Here is a 27,781-nt window from a genome sequence, read left to right as displayed (position 1 = left end):
GTTGTGTTTCTGGTTTCCTACAGTGAAAATGTATGGAGAATTCCTTGAAAATGTACGCATAGGATTTGGAAATAAAATCTGGCCAGTTTCTAGCTTTTCCCTACTTTTTAATTAGTGCAATTAACTCTGCATCTGCATAGATTTCTTCATTTATTTCAGACAATACTGATTCATTCTCCCTGGCTTTTGTTGCTGCTACCGTAGTAAAAACTTTATTGCACTGAAAGTATTGTCCTGGGTAGATACTTGTCTTGCTACCCTGGATACTACAACTGATGAATACACTTTCGTGTCTACAGCTGCCTGCTCCCATGTGAGATGATAATAATTCTAATACCCATAGAAGATGGGAAATGAGTCTTTTCATCCCCTCCTTGGGTGGTATTATGGTCAGCTGGGATACTAGAAAGACACTACTACAATAAGATACAAAGTGCAGGTTTTCTGAGGAAATTCAAGGGATGAATGTTTATATCTGTACCTTTCATCCCATTAGTATTCTATCTTGGTAGCACTTTATTCTCACCACAATCCTTTGAGAGACTGGGACCTTATTTTGCCTTTATCTAAAACATAACAATCTAGACTGTAGAGAAATTATCATGGTGTTGATTTAGAGACATCCTCAGACAATGAATTGTGTCTGTAAGAGGTGGACCTTAACACCTGTCCTAGTCTTCGGGTTTTCCAGTCTCAAAGTATGACCTCTGTTTTGGCTTGAGATGAGGCAGTGTATCACATCCATGTTGTTCATGGGCTGTGAACAAAAGATGCTTGCTATGCAATGGAGTACAAGAGAAGGGGGCTTCTATTTGGGGAAGGGAACAGTCAAAGCATTCCACTATGCTCAAACATTTCTCTTGCACTCCTCTGAATCACAACCAGGTTTTATACTCGGAGCTTCATGCATATCCAGGATTGTAGCCAATGAAGTCCTCCCATTAGTGCAAGGACTTCCACCTGTACAACAGAACGTCCTCTCCCCACACACCCATGTGCTCCCCAATCTGTTCTGGCTTTCCTCCCAACCCTCCAGAGTGATTTAGGAAGTGCACAGGGAGAGGATAAAGGATGTCCTATTGCGCAGGCAGAAGTCCTTCCACTAACAAGACAACTTCATTGATAGAACCCCCACTTCTCTGAAACTACTTTTGAGAAAATTTCTCATTGTACTCTAAATTTGGCTTAAACAACCTTCCATTGCTTGTGTGACTGGGCTAGTTCAGCAGTTACTACCTAGTATTTGTGCTAGAAACCTAAATAAGGGGCATTGTCCTATTGAACGTCCTCATGAAAGGATCTCCATGAAAGGGGGGCAATTAAGGGGGGCTTACAATCCAATCCAACATGTCTACTCAGAGGTCCCATTAAGTTCAAAGGGTCTTAGGAATGGAGTCTTAGTCGGGGAAAGAATTACAGTCCATTTGTACTGTGTCTAGAGTAAGCTTCCCCCCAAAAGAAAATGTCTGTGGTAGAAAAGACGTTCTTTGAAAAAGCAATAAAGAATTGAGTTCAGATTCACTGCTGTCTTCACCAGTGTCCATAATGGTGGGTGAAATAGTTGGCAAGTAGTCTACTGTTGCATTTTCATGTGAATTGGCAAGGTACTCTGAAAGTACCTGGCCTTGATTTGGCTCTTCGGGTGCAACTTTTCTGTACAAAGGCAGCAGCTGATGCTGGCCAGCATCATCTGTCGTACTGGTGATCAAAGGATCATAATCTACATTGTTCACAATTGGATTCTCTTTCTGGAAGTGGCTATCTGTTGGCCAGTTGTGGCTCTCTCTTTCCTCTGTGTGTTTGAAGAGGTGCACATCCTCAAAAGACCAGTGTTGTCTTTTTATGAAGACCTCCTCTATTTTCAGAGATTCAGGCTCTTCAAAGCTGTTTGGGTTCTTTAGGAACTGTGTAGAATCGAAGCTTGGTTCATCCTTTTTGAGAAGATGAGGGAGAAATTTCAGTTTAATGACAGTTCATGCATAAATGTCTAACCATTTCCCTAAAAGCAAACTGCTTTTGCATATAAGTCAATGGTGTTTGCTCTGCAAGAGATGGCATTTCTAAATGTTCTGTACAGTGAGTGGCAGGGTGCTTGCTACAGCATTTAGCAGGCTGTGAGAGTCGTGAGAGAAAGTTATAAGAAAAAAAAGTATATTCCTGTTAAATTTCCTTTTCACCTGAGCAAAGCTGCTTTTGACAGGAGGAAGTCCTTGCAAACTGGAGTTGCAACTGTCCATATCTTGTGTTCTCCAATTGGCTCTGCTGACCAGCTGCTTAAGGCAGGTTGGCTTCTTTAGAGAAACTAGTTCATTAGCAATGAGATTCTTATTGGTGATACCAGACAGGCAAGCTTACCTTTATAGATATGATTTCCTTAGCACATGAAGAGTTGGCTGGATCTGGAATAGCTTTTTCATGCCACCCACAAAGCAGAACAGAAAGGAGTGAGAAAAGCCTAGAAGGAAATAGTGCAAAACAATACATCACTTTGAGTTTTAAATGTACTCAAAAGTCAGGCTGAGTCCATATGTGCGGTACTGAGTTAGACAGTTACACAAGGAGGCATGTACACAAGTACATCGTGCTGGGATTGATGAGATCTCATATATTATGCTGTTTTCCCTAAGTTGATGTGGACTCTGCAGGGCCAACTGAGGTTGCCTGCCTAAAGTGGCAGATTCAGATGCATCATAAAAAGCTAGGAAACTGTTAATTACTTATTATTTTTTACCAGTATGAGGGATCATTTGGATTTTCTGCTTTGGGCACCAAAATATCTCAGAAAAACAATAAGAGGAAACCTCAAAAGTGCACTAGAATTATACTTTTATTGAGCCTGATTCATTCTGAATCAATGACTCTTCAGGGCCACTAAAGCAAAGTAGTCTTCCGTACAGTCTCTAATTGCTACTGCATTGGTTCCCTCCTTTCCTTCCTTGAGCAATGTGTCTTTGGTATACATATACCAACACTTGTGAACAGCAGCTTGCATTGCAATGGCTTTCCAATCATGCAAGCTAAACACTCGTACTACCAATTCACTAACAATAGTGTGTGTTCCTAAAATATGTGTAGGTAAAAAGTTGCATGAAGTGGATGATCTCAATTTCCATGCCTGTTTTATGAAAATCATATTCAAGTCAATGATTGTGTTAACTATGGTTAGCAATCAGCTACAATCCTTTATCATAGGGACTATTGATGCTCCTAAACCTAAGAGTCCCATACCAAAATTTCCCTTTCTCTATAAGATACAGCGTACACAGTCCCTGCCACTAATTCTCCTTCCACGCCACATTGTGACTACTCACTTTCATTTCTCCTTTTCCCTGTACCTAGTTACTACTTTTGCACTCAAACCACCCACATGCAGTTCCTCTCTGCTGCAAGAAACCTGTGTAACCTTTGGAGTCTGTGATGCCCCTGTAAATGTAATTACTGTAAATATGGTAAGTGCGGGTTTATTAGAGTATATGTGGTAGGTAGACTGAGAGGGGGGAGTACATGGGTTGGAATGTTGATGAGTGTTGTATGATGGTTGGCTGAGCGTCTGGGTGTCTGAAGGTATAAATGGGAGGATGACAGTTGTGAGGTGGTTCAAGTGCTGAGGGGTTTTTGGAGAGGGTGGTGATTGGTTCTGGGTTTTGGAGGGGTGGATTGGATTTAGGCGCGTAGTGAGGCAGGTTATCTATGACTAAGAAATATAAAGAATAATGCATCTTATGAAACCACACGCTTGTTGGCTGAACCTTTAAGTAATCTTGTTGTTCCCTGTGTAAATAAATAAATAGTTATTGGTTTACAAAAATGCCTGATCCTTGGCTGGGTTTCACAGACCAGAAGGGTGGGCAGGACATATACCAAGGTAGGGAAACAGTGTCAGTGGTGGCAGCGGTGAAGAGATAGTGTAACATCATCAGGTATCCAAAACAACCCAGGGCTGTAATCTTTATAGGCACAAAGATACAGGGGGGTTGAGGCCTGTAAGTGCACCCAGACACAACGTAGCAATAAGCCAGGCACAGTCTCAAGGCAATATTGTTTACAGAGAGTGTCAGGTGGTGGTGCCTAGCAGTGGGATCTTGAGATATTTGTACTAGGGCCGGTGAGAGAACCGTTGAGAGACCAGGACCCTGAGGTGGGATCGAGACAGGGTGGAGACCACAGGAGGGGTCCTGGCAGAGCCCCTTAGCCTGGACCTTCCATATCCCAGTACTCTTGGCTGAAGAAGAGTTATAAAGAGGATGTACAGTCCCATTATGTGTCCTCTTTCAGTTCTTCTGACATGAGCTGTCAAGGAGGTATTGGAGGCTCATCAGCTCTCTTGCTGTATCACATTATAGATTTCCAACGTGTTCCTCAGTGAAGAAGTTGACTAGCCTAACTTGGTAAGATATTCATGAAAGTACTGAAATAAAAGAAATTGGATTTGTTGAAGATTTACAAAAGTTACAACTTTTTATGAACTTTGGAGTTTTCTATTTAAAATCTGTTGAGAAGCTAAAAGGAGATTTGCAATTTGGCTTTAATGAGCTACAGCCTGACCATTCAACTTGAAGACCTTTTTTTCTATATGCATTTTTTCAATTACTGTCCTTCGGTGCGTGCCATCATATCCAATAGTATGCACCATCATGTTTTATACCATTTGCATGCAGTTACACATTTAGAATATGTATATTGAAAGAAAACAATTTCCACTTACATTTGCCTAATGGATGGCACACAGCCGACGCAGACTGAAAGACCAATAATAATGCAAATGGTTATAACAGGACCCCAGCTGAGTGCATCTGTAAGTGCAATAAACCTGTTATTAAAAATTGTATCATAAATATGACAACTTCTTTTACATGCCAAGAGAGTTTAGAAAATTCCCCTAACCTATTGTTAAAAATGAGACGTGTGTCTCTGATGCCTTTAATGATTCTTGCATGTGAATATTTACTACTTTGGGAGGCTGTTTAAAATTGCTGGGTAAGCTATTTATTCCCCAAATACTGGCTCTGCCTTTCCCACACCTCAGCCCCCAAGGACCAGCGTGAGTAAAGTCTAGCAAGAAGTATGGGTACCCAAATTTATGCAAAGCCGATATGATTTCAGATGCATGAATGCTATTCACAATTTTGGGAAACAGTCATAACTCAGTGGTAGAGCTTCTGTTTGCCTGCAGAAAGTCCCTGGTTCAAGCTCGGACATCTCCAGGTAAGGCTGGAAAAGATCCCTGTCTAGAACCCTGGAGCACTGCTGTCAATCAGTGTAGACAATATTGCGCTAGACGGACCAATGGTCTGACTCAGCAGAAGGCAGCTTCCTACATTCCCTAATGATGCTTGATAGGCAGGATTAAATTTGAGCCAGGTTGGTGCACACTCAGCTGATCAAACTCTTCCCCAAACCTGTCTTCAATGGCAGTATTTCATCTTGTGTGTTAAAGATGAAGTGCCTTCAGCTTACTACTAAGTAGCCAAAACCTTAACATGCTTAAACTGCTTTTTCTCAAATATCTTCAAGAATAACCTTTTATGTAAATCACTTCTTCATTCCCTTTAGGGCTCTCTCCAGCCTTAGTGGAAACTGTCATCCATAAAGCATATGCAGCACCAGGCTCTACACTTCCTATAGAGAATGGCTGTGAGGCTGTTTTAGGGATATCTGAGGGGGAGAAAGAAAGAGAAGTGAAAGTTGCCGTTTCTTGCTGAATGAAGGAAACATTGGTATAAGCTAGCATCAAGGAACCAGTACCTTCTCCCAGCCACACCCATCTTTCCTCAAACATTTGGAATGGTCTGCAACTTCAGTACGTGCAGTACTTCTGAATTTGACCAACTGCTGCTACTGACCATTTCAGCTTAAGGCAGTTGTGAGGAGCCTTTGGCCCTCCAGGTGTTGTAGAAGTACAGTTCTATCATCCGTGGCCATTGGTCATGCTTGCTGGGGCTGATGGGAGTTGTAGTCCAGCAACATTTAGAGGGCTAAAGGGTCCCCACATCTGGCTTAGGGTCTCAGTGGTTACTTGTTTCTGAAATTTATGGGTGAAATCCGACATAATGCGAGCAGGCATCTACACGCACTATGGGGCTTCTCTTTTCCCCTTGCAGCTCCTAATATGCCCCTGAAATCATCGCTAAGAGATTGGGGGATCCCCCCCAGAACATATTTTGGAGGTGTGACTGGGTAAGAGAAACTGGAAATCCCACGGCGCAAGCGGATTTCCATTGCACAAGCAGGTGGACATTGCTGGATGTCTCCATACATCTTCCTTTTCAGCCAAAGTGATTTTCAAAGTGATTTAACAGTAAAACTACCAATGTTAATTAAAACAAAGCAAATTCAAAGCCAAAACAGCATAAAAGAATGAAAAGGCAGAACAGTGGATCAAGGTGATTTCACAGCAGAGTAAAATGATCAACATTAATTAACAAAGCAAAAATCTAAAAGTAATGAAAAGGTAAAACAGTGGGTAGGAATCACCACAGAAATAGATGAAACAACTTGGTGTCTTTCTTTACTTGACTGTGTTGTATGAGGGAAAGTGACCCCCAGCCCAGAGAAGTTCTCCAGTTTTCAGTTGTGGTACCAGCTCTGCATTTTGGGAGCTCTCAGCTAAAGCTATGCCATAACTAAAACAACTTCTCGGGATTCATGCTTCTTACATCTTAGAATTTTTCTACAAACTGTTCCTAAAACTCTACCCCTCCCCTCTGTCTCCCATTTTTCAGTACATCAGGGGCAGCTCACCTGTGACCCTCCATCTGTTGTTTGACTTCAGTTCCCATCATTTCCTGACCATTGGCCATGATGGCTGGGGCAGATAGGAGTTGCGAGTCTGCAACATCTGCACAGCCACAGGGGAGTCACTTGTGCAGTACAAGGATCCAAGTCCTAGTTTTTAACAGGTACCTACCATAGACTTTAGGAGGCATTGTGACAAATTGTTTCTGCATGTATAACTTGAAGCAACCAATGCAGCCCACTTGCTGATCAGCTGGAATTTCCCCCCAAGAGACCAAAATGTGCCCTTCTTTTACTGTTGCATTAATCTGAGGTCCTGTTAATGGAGCTGAAAAACATAAAATCATCTTGAGAAAACTGGGCTCATTATGCTGGATTTTAAACATATATTGGATCTGGAGCGCCATCTCACTTACCTGTTGTTGACACATCTTCTGTAGTGGAAGCTGCTTTTCCTGCTCTGTTCTGATAGAGTGCAAACACACTGATGCCATAACACCTATTAGGCTTTAGGTTCTCTAGAAATGAGAAAATGATCTTTGCTACAAATCTGTCTATGGCTAGAGTCTGAGCCTTGTTTAAGAGGATTTACCCCCTTTTTAAAATTTGTAGGATTTTTATAAATAATCTGTTTGTAAAGATTAGAAAGTTTGTAGAAAGTGTAGACTAGACAACACCTAATATTTTATGTATGGTCATAGATTGGACATAGGAACAAAATATTTTTATGAAGTATTGTGTTTACAAAGCTCCTACTCCTAAAAACCAGACTGAATTATCAGAATAAGCAAAGGTAAATATATTCTTTCTATCTTTATTTGGAAAATCACACATGGAAGGACCACTGTAAGTCAGTATACAGAGAGACCTAGGAGGAGACTTAAGATCAGGGAAATGAAGTTCCACATATCATCCTTCTGGCATATGGGGTTTTAATATGCATTTTTGCTGATTTTGTTTTTCAGGCCATTACCATGACAGCTAGTAGATAAACACTTAAAGCACAGAGATAGGTAGAGAGAGCAAGCAGAAAGGTAGGTATGTACAGCTGTATTTCTTTTGAGCTGCTAAGTACAGCATGGTTTCAGATGTCTCCAGTTTATAAACCACTAAGCTGAGATTCGCTTCTTTAGGTTGGATCCAGACTTAAGCATGCATAATAGGGACGGTAAAAGCTAACTTCTCTGCCCCCCTCCTCCCCACAGCAGACCCCTCGAAGGTCATGGATCTGGATGGATGGAGTAGGCTGTGCTACTGCGGGGACTGAGGAGAAACAGGATCCTCAAAGGTCTGGCAGAGGCACTTTCTATGAGCAGAGCTCAAGGAAATTGTATCTGGGGGATCCCCCACCTCAGCTCCCCCTACGTGAATGCCTACCTGATTCATCCACTTCCAGGGCCCTTGAAACATTTTCAGGGGCTGCTGTGGAGTGGAGAGGGCAGAGAAGTTGCCTTTTACCAGCCCCATTATATGTGCTTAACTCTTGCATCCAGTCATTTCTTTCTGATAGTTCTTTCCCTGTACTGCTTCCAAATCTATATTGCTGAAGGACTGAGTCACAAAATCTTCACATGATGGTGGGAAAGCTGCAAAAGGTTTATCCCTAAAAATGTCAGAATTGTGGTCCACCATCTTCTGGAAAAACCAACAACTCTAGCCAGTGAGTTGAGGCAGAAGGTGGTGAGGTGGTGGAGCCTTAACAACATTCTTCTCACCGCACTAGAGAGTGACACATGATTCCCCCCCGCTGTTATATTATGCTGGGTTACATGACTCTGCCTGCAGTGCAAATTTTGAAAATTCCACTTGGGGGATGCTTCCACCAGTGGAAAGGAAAGAGGGAACTTTTGCTGATTTCACCATCCTCCCAGTGCAGACCCTTTCCTGAGTGTTGGGGGACCCCGTGGCATGGAGGGGAGGGGGGGTTGGTGAAAGTCTCCTCCCAACAGTGGTGTACTCCACATGGACAAAAGACTGAATTTGGATTCAAGCCATTATTGAAAAAAATATTTCCTGTTATGTAAAAGCCCCTCCAGGCTGTGGTTTATTGTGGGTGTATTCTGTAACATGTTTTTGACACAATAATAGCATATTAGTGCTGGGTTTATTCTGCTTTATTAGTACTTCTGCAATGCTTCCCCAGTGCTTCCATATTATTGCTGGCCGGAGGGACTAGAGCACAACAAGTGTAGGCCAAGAATAGACCAAAACAATAATTGTATGAAAACTTACAGGGTTTCTGCAGGAAGTTACAAGGTATGCATCACTGATGAGAAAGGGAGCTTTTCCAAAACCCAAGACATTTTAAAAGTGTTGTCGTGTATAACCACCCTGATAGCCTCATGGGCACAAAAAATCATGAATGCACAATAAAAAGGATATCTGGAGGAGCTTGAAATCAGCACTGAATTTGGTAGTAATAAGGTGTTGAGTCAGTAGTTTTTATTAGATAAGCGCAACTCCTTGAGACAGACAGACAATGAATATTTCTCTCTTGCCTCCAGCTATTTGCTTCCAATGACTTTGATGAGCTGTAGCTTAAAAGAGATAATCTTGTGCCATCTAGAAAAATTGGGAGACAGAATCAGCTATTGTACCTTGCAAAGCTGGATCTTAATGTGTGAAGAAGTAAAATGCTGTCTAGGAAGCTATAATTGCTCATCCTTTGCCAGGTACACGAGCCAGTCTTCTCCCAAATAAAGCAGTTAGCACCATCTGCTGTAGTCTTGCTGTGCTAGGCACTTACCTATTGTTGCGGTGAGATTGGATAGGGAGATTTTGAGCCAGGCTGGGTGGGTTTTCAAGTGACTGTAACGATGGAGCTCTGTCCATTCCACTACATATCCATTGATAAAAGGGGAAAGTGCAAGAGGCGCTTCCCATGCAACAAAGATTCTCCCGTTCCCCATTGACGCAGCAGAGAGATGGTAAGGAGGTGGCAGATCTTTGAAGGGGGGGCAGGGAGGAAACAACAGAAAATATATTAACTCCTTAGCTGAACCCAGGCATACAACTCAACACAGGAGAAATGTAACTTAAAAAAAGGAAGAGATTTTCCAAGAAGAAAAGTTAGTAACTGAAGATAGAAAAAGAATTAGAATTGGACAATATGGCTCGTCATGACTAACTTGTCCTATTGATTTCAACGGGACTCAAGCATAACTTGTTTAGTCTGCATGCAACTCAAAAGTTTAAGTCATAAGTGTAAATTAATTAAATTAATACAAGAACAACAACAATAGATTATTTATAAAGCACCTAAAATTGCTAGGCACTGTGCAAGAATATCATCAGTACTGTAGTTATGCCCCAGTCCAAAGCACTTGCCAAATAAGGTATTTCTCTACTCTTTCTGCTAGGAAAGTATGGGTTGTGGATCTAAAACTTGCACAACGTTAACCAAAACTGTGTGTGTTTATAGAAGTATCACAACCACGAACCCCCCTCCTCAGAACAATGTTGACCTATTACAACTGGAGTCAAATCTAGCAAACTAATCATGGTGGTTCAGCTATGTGTAAAATAAACATTGAATAGTATGACTTTCCTATAGATAGACTCATCTTGAAATTAAATGATATGAAATGAATTGGGGCAAGGGAAGAAATTTTACCTGTAATTCCTAGTTTAGTAGTAATGTAAATGGGTGGAGATATTCCCCGTGAGTTGCGAGAACAAATTGTTATGTTATAGTCTGTCTTAGGAGTGACTCGTGAGAAAATGGTCTGCACTGTAGAATGTGTTTCTGCTGCTCTTTGATGCATCTGGTTTAGGGCCCAAAATGTCACTCTATAATTATGGCTTTCCCTTCTTGCTTCTGGTATGCTCATTGTCTGTGAAGAAACAGTAGCTTACATTTTTCTTTGCATATTTCACACACAAACACCTCAAATAGGTTTTCTCAATAGTTTAAAGCCAGCATTCAGTTGACCATCAGATAAGACTGCGCAGACTCAGGTTCAAATCTTCTCTTAGTCATGAAGCTCACCATGTGAATTTGGGCTAGTCACACATACTTCTCCTCAGCCTAACCTACCTTGCAGGATGGTCATAAGGATAGGATATGGGGGAGTAATGTATGCCTCCTTAAGAAAAGATGGGGCATAAATGTAAGAAACTACTGAGAGATTACCATGTATTGTATTTTTAAAGCAATTTCTTACAAATTTTCACAAACATCTCAGGGAAGCCAGGCTGAAAGATGGCGACTTGCCCAAGTCCTCCTTGTTAGTATTGTTGGGTGTGAATTTTCACTTGGCTTCCTGTGTCCAAACTATCCACTGTATCTCATTAGTGGTGCATTTTAAAATGCATGGTTCTTCAGACTGTCCTTCTTCCAATTTGACAGATGGGGAGTTGAAGCTATGAGAGAATGAATTTGGCTGCTGCAGCAAAGGGCAAGATCCCGCGGAGGTAGGATGGGGTAATCTCCCAAAATGCATTGCATAGAAGGGGAAGTGGGACTATGGTTGGTCCAATTACAACAAGTATGTCCTAAAGAAACTCTTAATGTGCTCTTGCCAAAATCTTTGGCTTAGCCAGGAGCATACTTAGCCAGTTTGGTACAGACTACTTTCATTTGAGAGAAGAAACTAGACTAGGGCTCATGAAATACAAACACTCTTTATTAATCCCCATTACAAATATATATATAATATTACATAGAATTAAAATTGACTCTGTTATGAAATAAAACCTTTGCATTGTTGAATCAAAGAGAATGTGAGTGAGGGGAAAGACATAAAAGTCTACTGATGCAGTTCACTGGAGCATTGTAAGATGTTCAGCATTCCTAACTTTCAACAAGTAATAAGGGTGATTGATGGGTCATCATTAGGGTGATTGACAACCTGAAAGATGGTCTTATCAATCAGTCACTGTACTCTGCAGGTGAGGGCCTCCTGCGGATACCAGTCTCATCAGGAGGTCCATTCTGCACAACATAGGAAACAGACCTCTTGTGTTGTGGCACCTACCTTTTGGAATTCATTCCCTTTAAATATTAAACAGGCACCATCTCTGTTGTCTTTTCAGTGCCTGTTGAAGACCTTCTTCTTTCAACAAGTCTTTTAAGTAGAGACCTTATCCCAATCTATCTGTTGGAATTGTTTTTAGGGTTTTTTAAAAAGTTGTTTTAAAGATTTGTTTTTAAAGATATTTTAAAGATGATTTTAGTGTTTTCGTTTGCCGCCCTGAGCTTCTTCTGGGACGAAGGGTGGGATATAAATTTAAACAACAAGCAGTTACTTCAACTTCATATTATCATTAGAAGATGGATAAACACCTCATAAACAACAAATAAGGATGAATGCTCACTGTCATATAACCCCCCTGTAAATAAATCAGAACAAATGCTCAAGAAAAACCAGACACTGTGTAGCCACTGTGTAAACTTTGTGCAAACAAATCAGGATGAATGCTGAATAAACAGGTCACCTGGAGGAGCCTGAAGTTGGAACTTCATTAAAGGAAAGAAGTATCCAGCCTCTGATTATTTTCTTCATTCTCTTGCTATGTGCTAGCAGTTTAAATAATACTTCTTTGTAAGATTGTCTGCATTTTCAGTTAAAAGCTAAAGGTTGCATTTCAGCTAGGTGAAGATCTTTTGTTAAAACTCAGTGGGTTGTATCCAATGTTAATCATAGAGCAGACCCACTTAAATTAATGGACATGATTAATTTAGGTCCATCAATTTTAATAAATATATTCTGAGCAGGACTTAGTTCGATTCAACCCACTGTGTTTTACAAGTTGAACCAATGCCATCAAAAGTAACTGCCACTGAAATCATTGGAGCAAACTATTTATAGGGTTCCAGTCATGCCACGTGGCTGATTGGAGATGTAAACCCAGATCTCCCAGGTCAAATTTGAACAGGCTAACTATTACATTACCCTTTGGCAGCTCATTCTATGGAATGTCAGCTGATCCTAAGAAAGTGGAAATAATGCTATGTTCTGCTGCTCTTTGAGAAAGGGGTGTTTAAATATAATACAAGGATTGGGGAACCTGTGGCCTTCCAGATGTTGGACTCCCAAACCCCATCAACCCCAGCCAGCATGCGAGTTGTAGTCCCAAAAACATCTGGAGGGCCACAGGTTCTCCACCCCTGAATTAGGGTGAGGGATTGGTACTTATTGTTACTTTACACTTTTGGTCAGATATGCATACAACAGCAACTTTAAATTTGCTTAGGTAATAGAAATTGTTACCTTCCAGAAAAGTGTAATATTCTGCATTTTGCAAGACACATCCTCCTTTAAATACCAGACATCAATTGGCTGAAGTGGCACTGGGGGAAAGGAGAAAAAGAGCTTTATAATGTAACATAGTTCATTTGGATGTGATTTTGCAAAGTGTTGGACAGCACACAGAAAACAAACAGGACAGATGGTTTGTTTTGTATAGTGGCAGATCCTCATTGAGGAATGAGGTAGGTTGGTAGGGCTGACTGCCTATCAGCTTGGCAAGCAACTGAAAGCCCCCTTGTTCTTCCTGGAACCATGGCCTAGCCAAATAAGGCTGGAGCCCATATTTTATTCCAAACTATTATGTCATGGTATTTTGGTCACTTTGGGCAGAAGCATGAAAGAAGTGGAAAGGATAAGGGAAACCTGTGAATGGCGCCAGCACATGTGTTGCTTCTTCACCCACTTAGCAATCCATGGGTTAAGCAATCCTTGGGTAACTGTGGCTGCTTTCCCACATGGGGCTGATTGCATTAGTTTAACAGATTTAAAAGGTAGCACTTCTGTCCTGATTTCTAAAATCCCTTTCACACTGCAGTACCTGTTGCGTTAAGGAACAGAAGCTTTTTCAGCGGCATTTTGCACAACTGTCTTTAACATGGCTTGTTTTCATCCCTCACCCATGCACACTGTTCCCCACTGTGTAGGAGGTCTAAGATCTTGTCCCATCACCATGCAAGCCCTCTCCCTTTAGGATCTGACTTTTTAAATTGTTGTAGCTTTATCAAGACGGGTGTATGTGGGAAATGCTGCTGCTATCTACACTGATGCCGGAATACCAGTACAACGTTCATCAGGCAAAAAAACCCCCTGCGTGACTAAAGGGTGGGAACGCACTGCATGCTGGGATACTTGCCATGTGTCCAGCTGCAGCTAGTGAAAAACTCCTGCAATCTTCCGGGTCCCCAGCCTTGCTAATGGATTATTTCTGGTATAATTTATCATGGAAATTAGCACTAAATTTCCATTACATTCCACTAGAATTCTGGAACTAGCTTGTGCGTCATGTGAAAGATCAAATATAATGCGCAAATTACCAGGTAAGAAATCATCAGAACGGAATAAAATGCAGTGTGAAAGCAGCCTGTATTTGTAGTTCATCTGCAGCCAGATAAATAATTGGGTAGACCTGGATGTATATTGGATCAGACCAAAGGCCTATGATGTTGAGATGGGATCTGTTCGCCAGTGCCCGTTCAAAAGCATTCCGTCAACCTAACAGGCCGGCATCAAGAGTTTGTTCTGGATCTGCTAGCCACTGCTTTTATACTGATATTAATATCAATATTTTTAAAGGAAATAGCGATAAATTTTCATTCTTACAATCAATGTTTTAGAGGAAGATTTTTTTTTAAAGTCCATTTTAAAAAAGTGGAAATTTGCTACATTAAAATCTGATCCTCAGTGACTGAGAATAAGCAAATTAATGAAATATTCAGTACCAAATCCAAACTGGGCAGAATTCTAGTACATCCCTATTATGATGTCAAAGATGGGGAACCTGTGCCCCTCCAAATGTTGTTGGACTACAACTCCCACAAACCTTGACCAGTGGCCATGCTGGCTGGGACTGGTAGGAGCTGGACTTCCAGCAACATCTGGAGGGCCACAGCAAGTTCTCCATTCTGGCCTATAATAGCCCAGCTTTGTTTCCCAAAGTGACCAACCAGATCTTCTGGGAAGCCTACAAATAGACATGAGGGCTATAGCCCTCTCCCACAGTTGAACTGGTATTCAGAGGCAAGCTGTCTCTGATTCTGGAGACAGCAAATAATCATGGCTAGTAGCTGTTGATAGCCTTACCCTCCACAAATTCTGAAGCCTTTTCAAACCAAAATATTGCCATTCATAAGAATTGCTAGAAAATGTCAGTTGCCTTAAAAGAGTGAGGGGGTGGCATTTACACCTTTTATCTCTCGTTGCATCAGTCAGCATTTCAAACAGAAGCTGACGGTGTCAATAGCGGTCAATGATGCAAGGGTTACAGTTCATAGTAACATTTTTCTGCGCTTTACAGAAACCCACAAACACATCAAAGACCTAAAAAACATTTTGTCATGCGTAAAATTTGTTGCTGAAAGTTTTGTAAGTCACAGAGGAAATGAAAACTTTGTAGCATGGCTCTTTATGATGGTTTTAGTTTGAAGTAAAGTGAACAGTATTTTATAAGAGTTACACAGTTCTTGTGTGCTACAATTTTGATATCTCTCAAACTGACAAAGGAATGTATCCAACGCTGCCATGATATTTTGCTCATACAGCACATTTCCCTTGCAATCCCTCCCTGCACACCCTTAATATCAGCTCCAAGGACTGAGGGACGCTCTGGAGCAGATTTGGGGAAATGCAAGGAGAGGATGGGGAAGTTCCACTGCGCAAGTGGAACTCTGCCCAGCCTTGGATACAACTCATAGGCTTTAGCCATCTCTTCGTCCTTACTCTCTCTACTCACTCTCTCTCTCCTTACTTACAAAGGCAATTATTTCTCCTGTAGCCAATTCTTCTCATTTTAAGAAATGTGAACAAATGGTAACTCCTTAGATTGTGCACTGCAGTGTCAGAGGAAGTTTAATGTTCAGTAATAGGCAAGTGCTATATTTCTAACTACTGGGCTCTTAAATACCATGGGTTGTATCCAGTGTAGCGCTAAGACAGGGTTCTGTCAGTGCAAGGACTTCTGCTAGCTCAATGGGACTTCCTCTTCTCCTCCCCATGCCCCCCAAATGTGTTCTAGGGGTTCACCCACCCCCTGGAGCAGATTTGGGGAAGGCACGGGGGTGGGGGGGGGAAGGAGGGGGGACGTTTGTTGGGCCAGCAGTAATTCTTGCACTGACAAGACACACAAGTTGGATACCGCCCCATGTATAAGACTTTTTCATCAGGACACTCAATATTTTGCTATCCAAGGTATGAAAACATTCCTACATAGGCTTAGCATGAGGGTACACCAATGCCTCTTTTAGCTATAACCCTGTTTGGGCATTCAGTTACATGTAGTTGAGATCATGTGATGCAGGAGAGTTTGCCCCACCCCTCCACACCAGCCTGCCCACCCGCCCAACTGGCCCACTCCAATCCTATCTGTACACTTGGAAGGGTGACTGCAGCAGGGCAGCCTGTGAATACGTCTAGGCTGTCAGAGGGAACTGGAACTCTTGAGTGCTGCTCACAGTTCAAGTTCATGGGGACAGCCGGCTTGTGTTCAGTAGGCTGCCCTAATCCTCCCACTCACACACCTTTCCCTTGGGGAAGGACTGGCACTGAGCACAACGGTGGGGAAAGGGTGAGAATGTGTGTGACCCGGCTCTCCTGCCTCCCACAGTTAATCATCTGTAATGGAACATCCAGATAGGACGTATGTGAAAGTTTGATGCTCACAGCGTCCAAAATATATACAAAAAGTGTGGAATGGTTCTGACAAGCTAAGCGGCATTCTTCCATGATAGTATTTGTGGCTAGCTTCTGTCTGATGTCAATTGTGCATCTGATATGAGTTGGGCTCTGTTGTTATTGTCTGCCCCTTACACTCCAAAGTGCCATAGTCTGTAATGCAGAAGCGAGGAAACTTTTTAAGATGGAGGGCCACCTTCTCATATGGGCTAGTAATGGGTGAGCCCAGAGGCGATGGTGTACAAAGCAACAAAAGTAGGCTAGTTTCTTCTATGCACACATACTCGCATATTCCTCTCTGTCCCCCATCTAGGCAATGAAAAGGCATTACCAGAGTTCAAGGACACATTCTAGCCAGACCCCAAAAAGAGAAACGCCACTCAAGGCGTCCACGAGGTAGGGCTAGTGAGAGGTGTGGCTGTGGCCTGAGGAGCATGGGTATGGTTGAGGAGGGGATATAGCCTGGGAAGAGTCTCAAGAACTGGAGAGAGAGGCCTGGTAGGCTGCACTTGACTCCTGGGCCCAAGATTCCTCATCTATCCGTGCTGAAATACATGCACACTTGTGGTTTAGGGAGTATTCTTTGTGAACAAGGTAGCCTTTGTATGCCTCGCAGCCCCATATCTGTATAGAGTAGCTGCTGCTTTGTGATGACTGCTTTCTTGTTGTTATGCTATGAGGCACTATTACAGGTGCCACATGACTCAGTTTGCACTTGTAAGAAATCATTCTTTTAGTTGGCAGCACCTGCTCTTTGGAACTCCCTGCCTATTGATATCAGGCAGGTGCCTTTCACTGCATTTCCTTCAGTGCCTGCTTAAAACTTTTCTGTGTAGGTAAGCCTTTCCAGACATATAGATGTTGATCTCTTTTAATCTTTTTAGTTAGTAGCTTTTTTGAATCGTTTTAAATATGTTTTTGACTCCTTGTTTTTAACTGTTTTATTGATAATTTTAATGTTTTTTGTAAACCGCTTAGAGGGCTTTACATTCAAGGGGTATACACATTTTGTTAAATAAATAAAAATAAATGGGAGCTTTTCAGTATAGACACTTGATTCTTCTGATGTAGTATCCTGTATCTGCATTTCATTGAACAGAGAAATATCTCTTCCTTATCTCTTGTTTTGTCATTTGGTCTCTAGGTTATAAGAATATGTTTTGAATTCCTATGAGATTATAGTTTGGCTGCAAGCATGAATGTGTTATCCATAGTTGATTTTTATAAAGGTACAAAATAAATGCTAGGCACGTCCTGTAAGTCAGTGCAAAATGTTATTACCTGCTTCTGTTTGAAACGACGTAGTCCAGTCACTCCAGAACCCTCTGTTGGGGAAAAACCTACAAGAAACCTGGAATTCATATGCTGTATCTGGTTTCAGGTCATGCAGATCATATCTTGTAGTATTTATATTTTCAAGCTCAAATGAAAATAAAATAAAAGGCAGTGAAAATCAAAATCAAAATAGGAAGCTACCTTATGCTGAATCAGACCATTGGTTCATCTAGCTCAGCAGGGGAGGCTGGACCTTAAGGGCAAACGAAATGGGGTGCTGCCCCACCAACTTCAGTAGGCCGCAGCCAGCCCTCACCTGCCTGCCTTCTTACTTCCAACCGCTCCAGGTGTGTGGCACTATGATCTTCCTCTTTCTTAGTCTCAGTGTTGCCCTTGGAAGAACTCAGCAGGGAGGAGGATGGAGACAAACCTAGAATTTGTTAGCCCTGCTTGTCATTGGCTCTGGCTCCACCTGTTGTTGGCCTCCCTGGCTTCTGCCCCACTAGTCCCAATGGGCATCAGCCACCACTGTAGCTCAGTATTGTCTATATCTGCCTTTGCCAACCTGGTGCTCTTTGGATTACAGTTCCTATCAGCCCCAACCAGCCAAAGCTTGCTGGGGCTGGTGGGATTTGTAGTTCAAAACATCTAAAGAGCACCAGGTTGGTGAAGCTTGGTCTACACTGACTGGCAGTTGCTCTGCGAGGCTTCAGCCAGGAGTCTTTCTCAGCCCTACCAGGGATTGAACGTTGGACCTTTCTGAGTGCAAAACAGATGCTCAATTAGAAATATGTGTTTTGTACACACACCATTCATTTTGCTACTGCTGCTGCTCGCTTGCAGTGTTCAGATAGGCGTGCATATTCAGGGCCATCTGCTAGCAAGTTGTCCTGGGAGATATTCTAAGTCAAGTAATTCTGAGAAACAGAACTTAATTTCATGTAACGTACTCTTAATTCCCTCAGTATGGGATGCTTATGTTGGGTATGGAAAGAGAACTTGAAATCACTGTAAATAATTTGTAAATAACCAAGCCATTTTTACCACATTATTAATGCCCAGATATAAAACAATACACTTAGAAAATATTACTTACCATGACCCATGAGGTACTGTTAATTGGTTGGTATCTTAATCTAAAGTGTTGCACCTCTTGTTGATCTTGCCACAAAATGGTGCAATTTGTTGCAGCAAAGCTATCAAATGTCACGGAGAGGTTCACCGGAACATGCGGCTTCACTGATTCAGAGGGACCAAAAAATATTTTAAAAAATAAATGAAAACACAGAAGTCAATATTCTTGAAATTGCCATTGGCAATATACAGAAACTTATACCAAGGACTTAGTCTTTGGGGAATGAACTAGGTAATCCTCTGCTGGACTGGGAACTGCATATGAAAACAAATTACATCCAGCCCTGGAGGCTACATCATGTGTCATTCCTATTGCTGGACTAGCAGCTGTGGGAGCAGCCTGGTCAGATCTCTTATATGGACAGCCTTACAGTGATCAGGGAGGACTAAATCCAGCTCCCCCCATGCGTTCCCGGCTCCCAATAAACTGATGCACCAAGTCAGGTAGAGCTGACTGACAGATAGATTCCTGTATGTGCAACATGCTGGTATGCATGAGCATCTCTGAATTTGGGCCTTCAGCTGTTCTTTATCCCCATTACTATATATAACTGTACTTTACTACCTGCTCTACCAATCATCTCTCTACTTGGGACACACAGAGGTACAAATGATAAAATAAACAGTACCTTCTTTACCCTTTATATCTAATTGAGATGGGAAGAGGCAAGCCTGTTGTCTCTGACCACAGCCTGAGTGTGAATCATTTGACTGCACTGCAGCTGACTGTGCCACTATAAATCTTTCAAAACCAGGCTGAGCAATATGCCCCCTACTGCAATTTGAGCCCATAGCGAAGTCTTCATATGGCCATTCTCATTCATATGGGCAATCTGCTACCATGGCTTTCAAAAAACAACAGTCCACTGTTTTGTTTGTGAATCAGCCCTGATTCATAGTACTGTCATTATCACACGTTTACTACTCAACCATGGCCCCAGTTTTGCATGCCATTCCCTGTACACAACATATACTTTCATTTCTGAACAATAGCACCCTAAACCACAGCTGCTGCTTCTGATTTTTCCACACCATCCTCCACATTTCTGATATGCCAGGAAAGGGTGGGAGCCGGCTGTTTAGAAAAGAAAGCAACAATCACCACTGACCACAAGAGTTTTGGCACAGGCTTCTTTTGATTGATGGATCATGGGAGGGGAGGGGGAGAAGAGAATTGTATTCAAACCAGTGTTCTCTTGAAAGCCTTTGGAGTGCCTAGACAAATAGGATGAATTAACTGAGACAGATTCCTTATGTTTACCTATATCTATTAATGTGAATTGAATAGGTTGGGAAGAAGCCTTCCCCAGTCCATTGGCAGCATTGACCACAACTATGTAAGTGGATTCAAAGTCCAGCGTTACTCTGAGATCCACTGAGCCATATGAGAAATTCAGGTTCTTTTCCTCTTTCAAAACTGTTGTTGCATTGATGATTCTGTTTGTTAACCTGCAACAGAAAGACAAACCTGGATGAAAACTTTGTCCCTTTTCTGTTATTGCTCTGTTGCTGAAATTAGACTAGCTTCACACCCCTATTACATTGTGTGACAGTAGGGGACACACTTACTGTTGTGCCAGTTCCAGTGCATCTCCACCTCTCTTTTCTGAAAACGGGGGCACACAACACTAGTCAAATCTCACCCCTTTTTACTCTAAAATCTGGTCAGATCAGCTCAAGTGTGTTTGTGTTTTTAAAAAATTCAGCTTCAAACAGATTTTGCAACTGATCGGCAGATCAACCTGTTGTTCCTGCAGGTATGACCAATGGAAATGCTTTACTGTAGGTGACTAGTGAGCCCACAGCCTGATATTACTTCAGTATTATATTCGATTGATGGACACTTCTATTTAGCAGATGATGTTCTATGAATCCAGTGCTGGTTAGATGTAGGACTTGGGAAGGCAGATGACACAATTGGCAACCATATCTGCTTTTTATTATTATTAAATACTAGGCATGGGAGCCCTGATTTTTATGGAGACCATGGCATACAGGAAGGAGACATTTAACTCTTCCCTCTCTAGCTCTCCCTGACAAAAATTGCCTTCCAGTGAGGAAATTAGCCTTAGGGTGGGAAAACACCCGTTGGCACCAGTGGGAGCTTTTGCAGGGCCAAAGGTTAATAACAGGAAGCTAAATATCTATGTTGTAATCTTCTGATGGTCCCAGTGTTTGGGGACTGTTTCCTCCACACTAAGGCATTAATCTGTATGTGGATTGTTTCCATGTGCATGTGTGTGTGCCTTCGTCTGCCTGTGAGCTCTTTCAATTGTATGCCTTCAAAATCTATCTTGTTGTTTTCCATCCACATTAGTGGCCGGAGCTTGATAGGATGTATTTGCACTGTGTGGTGTTGTCTCCTCTCCTCAATTAGTTCTCCCCTACTCACCAGAAATTCTGGAAATCTGAGGGAAATCCATTGTGGACATGCATGCAGATTGTCGTTTACCTATGCACTCACACATATCTTTTTTTTTATTAAAAAGAATTAAATACAAGTTTTCCAAATATACCAAATTTGCACAAAAGAGCAGTAAAAAGATAATAATTAAAAATATGTGTGTCTCTCTATGCCAGGCAAGGATTTAGAGTGGTTAGCATGAAAGGCTGCACTGCCCTTCCTCCCCTTTTCTTTTCCCACCTCTTTTAAATGCGAAGGCAAATTTTATATTTATTCTTAATACAGCTGTTTTGTGCAAGAACAGTTCTGTGCAAAATAACTATTTTAAAAATTAAAGTACCAGAAACATGCCTTCAGCGACACTGCAGGCTGCATTCTTTCCTTTGGGCTGATGGAAACACAATAGAAGTAGGGTGTGTGTTGATGAGATGGCACTCGCCACACATAGGGGAAAAAAACCCATCCACACAATGCACTTGAGTGCACGCACAGTTGAATAACATGTGATTTTATATTCAAATTTCTTCCCTTATCGGATTGTCCACCAATGGAGGAAATCTGAATTTAGTGGGAGAAAGTGTGGGTTGCTACTTGGATGAGGAGCATGCCATCTGGACTCCCACGGGGGGGGGCACAAGCAGCTTCAGATCCACATTAAACTCCAGTGTGTATGAGCCCTTGATAAGATTTGGTTCAAATTCCACTATCCAAGGTAGGATAGTAAATGTAGAGGGATCCAGGAGCAGAGAGAGTGGGGTTTTTGAAGGTAAGGAACCAAGAACTCGGACAACAGGCAAGTGAACGCAGTACAATAAAACTTCAGACACATAAATAAGACTTACTGTAACGTATAGGTAGTAGTAAGGTAGGTATAGTGTCCTTTATCCCAAGTGCAAATTGTATTTCCATTCTTTCCATGCTGAATGCAGAGTAGTTTTTTGGGCTGGACTGGAGGAACTTAAAAAGAGACAAGCAGGAGGATGAACATCTGTTCATATTGAACCCTCCTTTTGCATCAATGACTTATGTTTATTTATTTATTAAATAGGCCTGTAGAAAATAACATGTGGGCAAAGAGTTCATCTTTGTTTATTCTGTTATTTTTATTAGGATCAAATTCAAATATGCTACATGTAAAATAGGGCTGTACTGCTGATCCAAAGTTCTAAGATATGATCCCGAGTCCATCACTGAATGCATACAATAGGTACGTGTTAGCCATTGTGTGAAAGTCCTGCAAGTGTCTTCGGCAAGAGTCATGCAATATCTCCTCCTCATCCAGTAATATGTGTGGGTGGGTGGGGATAGAAGAGAGATGGCTGTGCTTGGAACTTAACAAAGAATTCTAAGTAGACACATGCTCTTCTACAGGAGTTGTACAGTGTAAAACTCCCAATTGTAATAACAAAAATCTTTTGACAAAAATGACAGAAGCAGAGGCAAATTTGCACTGTTGTTCACAGATTATGTTATAAAAACAATAGTATTGTGGGTACCCATGCCAGCAATCACTACAGTGCTGGTATTACTATCTAGGAATGACCACATTTTCCCTGCTGCAGAAGTGCTTGTAACAAAAGCTCTGCCTTAAGGAAAGGCATGCTGCAGACTATGCAGAATGAAAGCACATTTATTGCAAAGACATTGAAAGGGAATGGGAAGGCCCTGCATTAGTTTGGTTTGCTAAAGGTTTGGTGCAGATAATATTATTAAAGAGTTAAGTAAGCAGAAAAACCATGAAAGGTGCCTTTTCCAATGGTTTCTTTCATTGTGCCCCATTTAGTGGGAGAGTAAATCACAGGCTTAAAACTCTTTCATTGAAAATGGGATTTATAAGTGCTTGATTCTTAGCTGGATTGTGCCCCTAGGTACCAGTCCAGGAATGTCTCTGGCAAGAGTTCTGCTGGAATTAATAGGTGAATTACACAAAAGTGTACACGGAAGGAATAATACTTCATTTCTTTATAATATGCAACCTATTCCTTAATAAACAAAACAAAGATCTTGAGTCAAAGCCACATGACATTTCCCCATGCAGCAGATGCTGGGAGACAGGATATGTGAGGTCAGTACAATTTGGTCCAGTACAAGAACTTACAACCCAAACCAGAAGGCAATGGAGTAAAAGAAACCCATTGATTTTGCCACCCTAATGCCATGTTATGTCTTTTGCAAACATATCCTGTCTGTGAACATAGGCAAAATGTTTAACAGACAAAAATATCTCCTTACTTCCAACATAGATGTAAACTCCGCATATGAGCACTCCCTTCATTTTCCACGGAGAAATCCACTGGCATTCAAACTTCTGTCTCCCAAATGTGTGCTGTAAAATGTGAGCACTGACTGAATGGCCAGAGCCGCTGCTTACTGCTGAGTGGTTTTGGAAAATGGATAGCGTCTGTCTGTTCTGTAAACTGCTGGATGATCCACCGTTGTTTAGCCAGCAGGACAAAGTCACGGTTGACCCACGTAACACTTCTATCCCACTAGCATTCACACCTCCCCTATAATGCAGGAAACAAACATTATGTGTGCTGCAATAATGTCTTGGAAAATTAATCACCATTGGATATCACAATGAAAATTGCTTCACAAATTGCCTTTACATAGTGAGAACAACCTTCCTGGTTGTCCCAGTCATCCTGATCCTGACAGCTGTAGCCCAAACTCAAAGCTTATGTTGTGGTGTCATACTCTGCTAAGCTTTAAGGTTAGGGTTTAAAAGTCCCAACCCAGCAAGCCCTGGTCCAGACAAAAACAGCCCCCTCAGCTGACTGGCCTCTTATCCCTTAAGTCAGGGGTTCCCAAACTATGGCCCATGAGCTTCAGTCGAGTGGTCTGCTGCAGTTCTGGGAAGAGCAGCGGGCACAGCAGCTACGCCATTGTTTCTAGAACCTGGCAGTCCACCCAGAAGGTGAGCAGGACAGAGTGGAAGTGATGGGGGAAGGAGGCACCTGAAAGGAGTGGAGAGGTTTAGCAGTGAAGCTAATGGAAGAGTCAGGGCCTTGGGCACCAGCCTGCCCTGGGCCCTTGGCACCCGCCCACACCTACCTCTCCAGCTGCGGTAAATGCTGGCCATGCTGCGTGCACATGCCTGCCATCAACCAAGATGGTGGCCAAGGCTTCCCTAAGGGGCTGATGCCTCTGCTGCCATCTTGGTTGATGGCAGGCATGCACGCAGCATGGCCAGCATTCGCTCCAATGGGAGAGGTAGGTGGAGCATGCATCGTGGGCCTGCACAGTTGTAGTGGGGGTGCCTGGGAGCTCCCTCTCTGCCATCTGTGGTGGATCGCGGAATGGGAGCACTACCCACCCACCCTAAGGAGGAACCCCTTTAGGGGCCCCTCGGCCAGGGCCCAACATGGCCACCCTCTGGCACTAGCCCTGGGGAGAGTAGAATTAAGAAGGTTAACCCTGATTCAACAAAAATCATGCAGCATTTAGTACAGTGCTTTACAATTGCCACAACAGGCAGAAAATCATGAAGTGGTCTGCCAAGACTTTGAGCAATTTTCAAGCAGTCCATGGGGGAAAAGATTTGGGAACCACTTCATTAAGTCAACGTCAGGTTATTTTAAAAGTCTACAGCCTGTCCCTTTATCTGCAATTATGCATCATAGGCTCCACAGCCAGAAGTACAGATGTGAATCCTAATAGGTAATTTTTTTCATCCAGTCTGCAAAGTTATACATAGCTTTGTATATAATACACGCAGTTAGGAATTCTAATGGATGGCTTTTCTTAACATTTTTAGCTTAACACTTGAAAATAATATTCATATAAAAATGTAAAGCAATGTTACTCAACTGTTCACTGATACAAGCAACTGAGCTCCCAACATGTACTCCTAGAATTGAGAGAAAGAAAGGTTATGCTTTCTGATAAACAATTCAAAGATGAGAAAGTGTTTCCAAAAGATGAGCAATATTTCTTAACAAATGAAAACTGTGGCAATATAGGTTTGTTTGGCAGTACTAGTTACCAAAGGGTGCCAAGGCTGGGAATTAGTGGCAGCTCTAAGAGTGATTAAGGGCTCACCACTCCCTACTGGGGACAGTATGTATCCCAGTGATAGACCACAGGCCGGTCCATATGACTGTATAATCTGCAGTGTAATTGCTATGTGTCCTCATTAATTCACTGCGGTCCATATGACATTGCAAGCTAGTATAGATTTTCGCATTAGCAAATCTGCTTTGAAAATAACCCCCCAAAAACGATAACTTTTCCTATCAGCCGCATTAACATCATGGGCTCGGATGCAATGCCGTGGGCTTTCCTGCAATAGGCAGTCCATGGGCCTTCCTCCATCATATACCAAGCCCCTTCTCCTTCCCCCACCCTCTGTCCATTTCTTCTCTTCCTTTCTTACAGTTCATTCCTGCTTCTGGTACTGAACTGGGATACTTCCTCCTTCTGGCTTATGTAGCTGTATCACATTGTTTTTTTTTTAAAAAAATTACTATTTTGCGATCAAACGTAAAATCAAATGTTTAATAAATAATATTTCCACTTAAAAGCTATTTTGCGATAGTACACAAACAACTCATTGAAAACAAAGAGTTTAAAGGAGGTTTTAACTGAGCTTCCTTGGGCTGATAGGAGGAAAAGGGGGGGGAGAGGAGTAAGCTCTAGTACTTTAATGTGGCATTGATCTTGCAGCTGATCCACCAGCAGGCCAAACCTCTTTTCCTGCCCAACAGCTGATGGGGATGGGAGGGGGAGGCAAACATACCAAAGAGCCAAAAATGGAGAAACGAGAGGAAGGGGAGATCAGCTTCTCTCCATTTAGACAGCCAGATGTGTGTGTGTGTGTGAGTGTGTGAGTGTGTGTGTGTGTGTGTGTGTGTGTGTGTGTGTGTGTGTGTGTGTGTGTGTGTGTGTGTGTGTGAGAGAGAGAGAGAGAGAGAGAGAGAGAGAGAGAGAGAGAGAGAGAGAGAGAGAGAGAGAGAGAGAGTGAGTGAGTGCACTCACTGTAAATTGTGGTGTTTTCCTTCAAGCCTGAAACTGACTAATCTGGGTTCTCCCTTTGCTAACATGAAACTGAATGAGAGACAATCTCTTGCTTTCTCCTATGGTGGGCGGCGGCGGATCTAATACAATTTGGGAGGAGGAGGCATGCAGAGAAGATCTGGTGGGTGCACTGGGCAGAAGGTAACAACAGAAGATAGAGGGAAACAATTTAACACGGAAAGGCATTTCCCTCTCAGTTCGACAAATTCAATGGAATCGGGAGTAACCAGTGGCTCCCATCCTTAGTATGCACCATGTTATATGTAACAACTCAGATGTTTATTTTGCTTGCACTTGGGGGGGGGATAACATTGCCCTTTTGCACATCCACAAACCTGCACATGCGTGGAAATTTTAAAAAAGATACACGTTTCTGCGCTTTTCTGAAAAGGTGTGCAAAAAGCTAATGACCGTTATGGTCCAAGCACTGAAAAGAGGGGGACTTAGGGGAGCAGCCAATGAGAAAGCAAAAAAAAAAAAAAAGCCCATGCATATGGACGCTTGATAATCAGGTTTTCACAATAATCCAATCACAAACAAGACATGTATGGATCTCAAGGCCACCAACAGAATATGGAAAATGCAGATTTTGTGGTTAGGTATGAATGGGCCCCATGTTACTTGCATCCACAAGGACCTAGGTTTAATTCCTGGCTTGTTCTAGTAAAAGCATCTTCGACAGCATGTGATGAGAGAGACCTCTGCCTAAAGTCTTGTAGAATTGCAGTTAGTAAGAGTAGACCATACTGGGCCAGATGCAGTAATGGTCTGACTTGGTATAAGCAGTTTAATATGTTCATATGCCACCATCTTGACAGAGGACCCAAGACAGTTTGGAGGCAACACGAGAAAATTCTCAGGTTTATGTGCACACACACACCGACACACCCTTCCAGGTTTAGGAATCCTACTGAGGATGCTTGGGCCAAGGGCCCCAAATCAATAAAGCCAGCACAGTTGCTTGGAATAAATACTTACCTGCTCCCGTGTGTACTAATAGCCAAATTGTTAAAGACACATTTGCCGTGAAGAACATCTTGATGTATATGGCTTTGCTGGGGTTTCCTTGTCCTGTTTTAAAATAAATTAGTGATCACTGGACTGGGGAAAAGCAACCATTTAGGTACACATCAAAGGCAATTAGTTGTTGCTTGTATGATCTTTTTCTTTCTTCCCAAACAGGGAGATAGGGCTCCTCTACCACCACATCCCAACTTCCCGTGGCTTTTCCACAGTGTTGAACATCTGGATTTTATTTATTTATTTATTATTATTTATTTAGTTTCATTTATAGACCGCCCATAACCAATGGCTCCCTGGGTGGTGTACAACATATAAAAATACAATATAAAATACAAGTACGTTAAACAATATCAAAACAACTAAAGCAATTAACACATCAAAATACTTAAAAATATATTAAATATATTTAAAATGTATTTAAAATGCATTTAAAATGCCTGGGAGAATAGGAAGGTTTTAGCCTGGCGCCGAAAAGATAACAACGTAGGCGCCAGGCGTACCTCCTTGGGGAGACTGTTCCACAATTCGGGGGCCACCACAGAAAAGGCCCTGGATC

The 27,781-nt window shown here is 42.2% G+C and overlaps 1 protein-coding gene across 1 annotated transcript; it reads right to left on the bottom strand.

Moving 5' to 3' along the window:
- IL12RB2 (interleukin 12 receptor subunit beta 2) lies at positions 1–27,781 on the bottom strand. Its single transcript, XM_061633371.1, has 17 exons — positions 27,726–27,781; positions 27,181–27,273; positions 24,997–25,036; positions 23,419–23,693; positions 22,029–22,143; positions 20,044–20,231; positions 18,745–18,887; positions 17,655–17,793; positions 12,948–13,027; positions 10,349–10,568; positions 9,482–9,679; positions 7,152–7,253; positions 6,908–7,063; positions 5,521–5,655; positions 4,706–4,793; positions 2,356–2,455; positions 1–1,931 (listed from the first exon to the last, which is right to left on the bottom strand). Exons 2-17 carry the CDS (start codon positions 27,236–27,238, stop codon positions 1,398–1,400), a joined length of 2,571 nt encoding a protein of 856 aa, XP_061489355.1. The 5' UTR covers positions 27,239–27,273; positions 27,726–27,781; the 3' UTR covers positions 1–1,397.

Source organism: Rhineura floridana, chromosome 6, assembly GCF_030035675.1.
Source record: "Rhineura floridana isolate rRhiFlo1 chromosome 6, rRhiFlo1.hap2, whole genome shotgun sequence".
NCBI classification, from domain to species: domain Eukaryota; kingdom Metazoa; phylum Chordata; class Lepidosauria; order Squamata; family Rhineuridae; genus Rhineura; species Rhineura floridana.
The sequence above is the reverse complement of the archived record's forward strand: the minus strand, read 5'-3'. Positions and strand labels throughout refer to the sequence as shown.

Excerpts from the sequence above, each read along its gene's own strand:
- IL12RB2 (XM_061633371.1), bottom strand. The coding sequence starts at position 27,238 with ATGTTCTTCACGGCAAATGTGTCTTTAACAATTTGGCTATTAGTACAC. Across the intron at positions 22,144-23,418 it reads AGTTTACATCTATGTTGGAA|TTCCTCCAGTCCAGCCCAAA; the intron begins GTAAGGAGATAT and ends TCTCTTTTTAAG. Across the intron at positions 10,569-12,947 it reads ATATTACACTTTTCTGGAAG|ACAATGAGCATACCAGAAGC; the intron begins GTAACAATTTCT and ends GTTTCTTCACAG.